At 52.2% G+C, this 7,203-nt stretch overlaps 1 protein-coding gene and 1 long non-coding RNA gene across 2 annotated transcripts; one reads left to right on the top strand and one right to left on the bottom strand.

Annotated features, from left to right (window-relative positions):
- The first annotated feature begins 248 nt into the window (after nucleotides 1-248).
- On the top strand, nucleotides 249-2,314 carry LOC309664609. Its single transcript, XR_014265957.1, has 3 exons — nucleotides 249-279; nucleotides 899-994; nucleotides 1,758-2,314. It is a non-coding gene; the product is annotated as an uncharacterized lncRNA (long non-coding RNA).
- A 15-nt stretch (nucleotides 2,315-2,329) lies between these two features.
- On the bottom strand, nucleotides 2,330-6,968 carry GLT6D1 (glycosyltransferase 6 domain containing 1). The gene has a single exon (XM_082470112.1). It carries the CDS (start codon nucleotides 6,472-6,474, stop codon nucleotides 5,857-5,859), a length of 618 nt encoding a protein of 205 aa, XP_082326238.1. The 5' UTR covers nucleotides 6,475-6,968; the 3' UTR covers nucleotides 2,330-5,856.
- Nucleotides 6,969-7,203: the final 235 nt, after the last annotated feature.

Here is a 7,203-nt window from a genome sequence, read left to right as displayed (position 1 = left end):
CAGCGTTAAGACACTGGGGAGAGGGGCCCCAGGGGCCTGCCCGAGCCCTGGCGGTGTCACTGCTGGAACAACGGGGGGGTGGGCGGACCTGGGGGTGAGGAGGGGCTCAGAGTCACTCCTGCCCTGTCTGACCCCGCCTGCACCTCACCCATTGCTGTACTGGGCCGGGGCAGTTCCAGGATGTCCCTCACCCTCCCCGGACTCAGTCAACGCGCGTGGAGCCCACAATGGACAGCGCCTGGACCGGATACAGAGGAGCTGAAGGAAGTCCGGGAGAAGGTGAGAGAGTGGCGGGGAAGTGGACCACGTCTCCCCCAGGCTGGGGGCCCCCAGTTCCTCACTCCAGCCCTCCAGCCCCAGCCCGGCACCCTGTGGGCCAGCCCCCTCCCATAGCTGGGTGTCCCTCCCAAGCCCAGGGGGCCGAGAGCCTGGGGGAATGCAGGGACCCCAGCCGGGGGCGCCCCCAACATCCCCCTGCTGGAGAGCCTGAGCTGGCACTAGGCTGGCAGGCAGGGCAACATCTTCCACGCCCACTGTCCTGAGCAGGACAGAGCGGCCACGAACGTGGACGTCACGGAGTCACGTTGGGCTTAGAAAATGGAAGTGCCTCGGGGAGAAGACGGGGCCCCGGGGACGGAGTGGACGGGGAGGCTGCGCTGGGCAGAGGGCCCGTGGTCCTGCAGACTGGCCGGGCTTGGGGGGCTGGGGGACCCTCTGGGGGTCTCACTGGAGGGGACAGGCCTGATGTAGCCTTTCAAGGAGGGCTGTGCCTGCCATGCGGAGAGTGGACCTGCTTCAGAGAGGACGCGGCCACTGCAGCAACTGCAGGGCCTGGCAGGGAGCCGGGAGGTGGGACCTCATCCGAGAAAAGCCCAAGCACCGGCCCCTCTGGTTTCAGCCAGAAGAATGCTAGGGGACCCCCAGTGGCTGGGGCAGCATCTTGAATACATTTCCAGGTTGCAGCTACAGGAAGCCCCCGCCTTCAACCTTGCCGGTGAGTGCTGCCCTCCAGCAGTCTCCCCTGCGCCCCTGAGGGCGGGGCTGGGAGGAGGTGGGGAGTGCCCCACAGCTAGCAATAACCACCTGAGGACCAGAGCAACTAAGGACCTGGCCAGCCTCTGCCAGGCGCCCTATACGGTCAGGTCGTTGACGGGTGCCTCACCTGCCAGATCTCATGAAGTCCCTGTAACTCGGTGGGTGGGCACGATCACCATCTCCATCCTGCGGATGTGGACACAGAGGCTCAGAGAGGTTCAGAAACAAGGCCGAGGTCACACAGCCGGGAGGAGGCAGTGGGCGGTACTGGCCTCTCCCCAGCACCCCCTCCTCCATGAGTCATTCAGTCCATCAACAAACAGGAGGACCAGGCCCTGTTCTGGGAGTTCTGGATGCACAAAAAACAAGACAGACGATCTTCAGCCCGGTGCAGGTTACCTGGGGCCACTGCAGTTCAGTCGCTAAGTTATTGGAGACAATGCTGCGGGGAAGAGAGGAGCCTAGAGCAGGGAAGTGCGGGCAGGGAGGCTGCCTGGAGGAGGGAACGCGGGGGCATGTGGCAGGAATAGAGGGAGGGGGAAGGGGCGGGGGGCGGTTGTGGGGTCTTGTGGGCCATCCTGGGACAGGGCGTCCATGGCAGGATGGACAGCAGAAGGCAAGGTGGTCCCAGTGGCTGTGCGCCGTGTTTTTGATTGATCGGTCGTCTTCAGAACGAATGGACGAAGGCCCTAGAATCTGACCTTGTTCTCTTCCCTCCACAGCCCAGTGCCCGCCACCGGAAGTTTAGCTCGGGTCCACCCCCTGAGCTTTCCTGCCGGGCCCCTCCTGCCCCGCTGTCCTCGCCTCGCTCCCCCCTCCCCTCCACCTGCATCCTGGCTCATCCAGGTGCCTTCCGAACCCCTCTGCCACCCCAGGAAGGCCATCCAACCTGGAGCCCAGCCCTTCCCTCTCTGTGGGTCTCCAGGTCCTGCCAACCAACAACTAAGGGGCCCACAGCCTCTCCCAGCCTGGCCCACGGGCTGGAAAACACTCTGGGTGTTGGGAGGGGGCGGCAGGTGGCCCCCCAACCTCCCCCTGTAGTGCGCACACAGCACTGCAGTCCGGCGGATGGAGCTACCTTCGGGGTCCTTCAGGGACGGCGACCCTGGGAAGGGCCGGGCTGGCACCGCCCCGACCTGCCTGTACCCCGATCCCACTCTGGGCTCCGTGAGCCAACGCAGCCCTCCCCGCCCAGGCCAGAGGGGTGCTGAGTGGCCACAGCGCCAGCCCACGCTCCCCAGAAGAGCCAGGTGAAGCCAGGCCGGGGCACCTGTGTGACAGGTGAGCTGAGACAGGCCCCCGCCCTCTCCTCTCCAGGTACCTGCAAGGCAGTACCTGGATAGAAGCTCCCCACCTCACCCTGGCTGAGCCAGGGGCCACCCACCAGCAGGGCCGGCCCTTCGGAAACTGGGTCTAACCTCAGTACTAACCGTCTGGAAATGCCAGAGACAGGTGTGACCAGATCCTGCCCCAGAAATGCCCTCGGCAAGCGCAAGGCCTCCCAGGAGGCCACAGCTCAGCAGTGCAGGTCGCACCATGGCCACCGCGTGAGGCCAGCACAATGGCAGTAAACCCACCGGCCACCTGTGCGGACGCCACCTGCTTTTCACGCAGAAGCTGAGGGTGTGGGATTCCCTGGTGGTCCAGGGGTTAGGACTCCGCCTTCCACTGCGGGGGGCACAGGTTCCACCCCTGGCCAGGGAACTAAGATCCCGCCTGCCACGCAGCGCTGCCAAAAAGAAAAAAAAAAAAGCTGGGGGTGAACAGATGCTCAAAGCATGGTAGCTTTCCTGTGAACCAGCAACCCTTATAAGAAAAATATAAGGGACACATTAAAATCACATTTAAAAAAAAAAAATCCTCACTCTGGGACATTGAAAAAAATAACCTGAATAAATAGATGTGTGATATTCCTACAAAGTCTTCAATATCACGAATACTTAATAATCTTAAGTTAACCTATACAGCTCAAGCACTTTAATCAACATGCCAATGAGATATCTCCCCCAAATTGCAAACCTGAATCTAAAATCCACGTGAAGGAATAAAATTTTGAAATATTTTAGAGACAAGAGTAATGCAAATTGATCTACCATTCTACCATAAATAATATGAAACTACAATGATTAAAATTGTGTGGCATTAGTTCACTGACAGAAAGAAGGATCAGTAAAACTGGATATAAAGTCAAGAAATGAACCCAAGTAAGCATAATAACTTAATATATTATACAAATAGCGCACCTTAAAAAGCATTATTTATTCAACAAGCAGTGTGGGGGAAATGGCCAAGATATTTTGAGGAAAAAATAAGGTTAGATATCTAACTCTGTACATTATCTTAAAATTAATTCCTGATTAATTCCAAATGAAAAGAAACCTTGAAATTTCTATAATATCTATAATTTGGGGATGAGATGCCTACACTATGGATACAAACATCAAGGGAAAAGATGGTAATTACGAAAACCTTAAACTTTGGTACACCAAAAGCACCATCAACAGAATTGGACTACGAATGACAACTTGAAATTCATATTTTCAACAAATTTGATAAAGGATTTACATCACATCTATGAATATATATCTCAAAACTCATTGAACGATGAAAAGGAACACCATGTTAGAAAAATGAGCAAAAGACAGAAATTGGTCATTCGTGCACACATGAATCACACGGCTGACAACTATAGTGTAAAAGAGGGTTCATCATCCTAAGCAATCCAAGAAAAAAGATGTTATTTTTGCTTATCAAATTGGCGAAATTAAAAAAAATTTAAACTCAGTTAGCACCTACTGTGTAGGGGAGCACACTTTTGCTAGGAGGGCTGGAAATTGGAAAGGCCATTCAGGGGTGACCTGTTTGTGTAAGTCTTTTAAACAAGTTTGTTCTTGGACCTAGAAATTCTAGACATTAATAACTTTACGTTATCAAGGAATTTACTGTGTTTTATACTGATCCCACGATATTTTTCAAGGTAGACATTTAGAACCCTTCTCAGTTAAGTCCCCTAGCCTTGTCCATAAATTGTCAGGAAAAAAAAGTTAGTTTTTGTTTGTTTGTTTCAGTGCAGTATCTAAATCATACCCTCCTCTCTCCAGGTCTGACGTAGGATACCTGATACTGATCACTGTAGAGGCAGGGCCTGTGGCTAACGGAGTATCTTTCTCTGGTTTGAAACTTTTACAGATTTTTTAAAATCGAGAGCTACTCTGTGACACGCAAGAAAGAATGAGTCACTGAAAATAGCATCGTGATTTAGTCAAAGGCGACAGCTGGGAAGGAAAACGTAGAATGAGCTACACCTTGACAAGTGTGTTTTTTAGGGGAATCTCGAGGATGATTGGTGTCATAGGAGGGGGTGGCAGATGTAACACGACGGACGGATACTGGTTCTTGCTTCAGGTCTGATTATCAGCTACTGGGCTCCTCACGCCACCTAAGTTTCCTTGGCCTCTGGCTTCTACTCCATGAAGTGACCGTCAATCTCCGTACCATTTTAGTGTTTCAATTGACGTGACTTTTGCAACGCCTACTGTATTAGTTTGCTGGGAACGCCATAGCAAAGTGCCGCAGACCAGGCGGCTTAAACAACAGAAGTGGACTTCTCCCAGCTCTGGGGGCTGGAAGTCTGAGATCAAGGAGCTGGTCCCTCCTGAGGCCTCTCTGCTTGGCGTGTAGACAGCCGTCTTCTTTATGTCCTCACTTCAACTTCCCTCTGTGCGTGTCTATGTCCTAATCTCCTCTCTTGTAGGGTCACTGGTCCTATTGGACGGGGCCCATCCTAGTGACCTCATTTTACCTTAATCACCTCGTTAAAGCTTATCTCCAAATGCAGTCACAGTCTGAGGTCCTGGGGATTAGGACTCCCCACATGACTTTGGGGGAACGCAATTCGGGCCATAACACTAAACCTGTTTTTTCTCCCATGAAAGAGGGTTAATTAAGAAGAGTGCCTTCTTATGACTTGGGACCCTCCAGCCCTCACACGCACTCTGTAACCCCTCACTGCCAAGAACAAACAGCTCCTAGCCAAATAAGCCCCCCGTGGGGGACGGCTCCCCATCCGGAGCCATGCAGTGCTCCGAGCTGCCCACTTCGAGCCCTTTCGAACGTGCAAAAGAAATGCCACCAAGAGTCGCATCTCCCTGCTGTACTGCAGCTGCCTGAGGACATGGTCCTGCTTTCCATCCCTCACTGCACCTGGCAGACATCTGCCTCCACCACTGAGCTCCGCCCATGTCTTTTAAAAAAATAAGTAAAATAAAATGCCTATAGATTTAAAAAAATGAACTTGACATCTCTCTTTGTAACAATAAAAGAAAGACAGGTATTTGATAGAAACTCTCTAGTTCACATACATCCAATCACATGCTGGTCAGGGTGAGACAGTTTGGGGTGTTTAAACACAGCAACGTACATCCCCAGCCTGAGAAGCACCCCACCGACTTGTGAGTGATGGACGTTTCACTTTTTCCTCGACGTGTAATCCTTTGCCCTTTTGTGTGTGTGTATATATATATATATATTTTTTTTTCTGAACTAGAGTCTTTCTGCATTAAAAAAATTTCATTTTATGCCTCCAAAATTAGTTCTGGGTTATCTATAATACATAGATATTGGCATCACTGTGTATTAAGCATTAAATAAGCATCCTTTCATTCTTTATCCTGCATTGGCCAAATTGGATGGTTCAACACTGCAGGGGGAGAAATTTCTCGTGGATGAGTGTATAGGTCTATGTCTCTGAAACCTGGAATGTTTCAAGACATCCCACATTCTAAGGAACTGTCGCTGGTGGTACCTGAGGTCCCCGGTGAGTCAAAATCTCCTTTTGGACTGCTGGGCCACCTTGACGTACTGAACCTGGGGCGGCGGGTAAAACTCAGCGTCCCAGTTGTATTCTGGGGATAACAGCTTGGTGGGCTTCCGGAGGAAAAAGTATTTGTTGAGGTATTTTTCATAGGTGCTGTTCAGCCCGAGTTTGAGGTCATGAATGACACTTTTCAGGTACTCCTCAACGAGGTTTAGGATCTCGAGTGGCGTGCCGCCTACGAACGCGCCGTCGTAATAGAAATCGCCCTGGCCAAACGGAATGCAAGCTGCTGACTTGGGCCTCCTCTCGTAGGGGAAACTCCCGGGGTTCTTAAAGTACCACCAGGCGTGGAGCTGAGCCACAGACGTGCCCAGGACCTCTACCCCGACGTCGTTCTGCAAGATCTGGGTGACGGTCATACTGAAGAGGAAGTCGACTTCGCCCTGGATGTCCTGGACGATGTGCTTGCCCAAGCTCTTCATACGCATCATGTGGACGTCGTCCGGCCAGCTGTCCTCTGTGACGGTAAACACTCTGAACTGTCGGAGGGGCCCCCGCTCGAGCTGGGGCAGCCTGAGGAGGGTGTCCAGCATGATGTAGAAGACCACTCTGTAGCCGGTCATGAAATACTTATCCACCGAGCGTAAGAGCAGTTCCAGGTACTGATCTGAAAACCTGCAAAACACACGCGCACAGAGGAAGATGCTTGATTTCCCAAATTATTTTCGGGAGAACATCAACAAACGCCACCCACATGGGAGGCATTGAAGCTGCAGAATTCCCAGGGGACGAGGGCAGTGAGGTTGGGTCTGCATTTCAGCCGCAGTGGTTACAGAAGGAGGAGGTAGTGGGCCTGGGGAGTCTGAAAAAAGCCTCTAAAGTTTTGGAACAGCCGTTAGAAAGAGAGCACGAGAGCTAACTGGGCATTAGTGAAAGGACAGCCAAGTGGTGTTAATGACCAGCTAAGGAAGGAGAAAATAACCACGTCCCATTTTGCACAGGACGTCCAGAAACAATGGTTACAGGGAATGATGAGTGGCCCTTTGGAGGTGGGAGGTCCATGGGTATTCGTGTGCATTTTTCCAAAATAAAAAATGGCACAGGCTGGCAGCCCCTACCTGCCAATAGCAAAGACAGCCAAGCCCAGGGTGAGGTTCTGCTTTCTGTAGTGTTTTTCCAGCACCTGTCTACTGAAAGTGCCTTCCCAGACAATAGGAGCAAGGCAGTTTGTGGCCGTTATCACATCAGGGCGTTTTCTGCTGAACAAACAAGAAGCTAGTGAAGCAGGTACCTGTACCGTGACAGCAGCAGAAGCTGCTCCAGCGATAACAGCTAATGCTTACAGAGTCCCT

Source organism: Balaenoptera physalus, assembly GCF_965194825.1.
Source record: "Balaenoptera physalus genome assembly, chromosome: 7".
In the NCBI taxonomy this organism is placed as follows: domain Eukaryota; kingdom Metazoa; phylum Chordata; class Mammalia; order Artiodactyla; family Balaenopteridae; genus Balaenoptera; species Balaenoptera physalus.
Note: the sequence above shows the minus strand (reverse complement) of the source record. Positions and strands in the feature narration are given on the sequence as shown.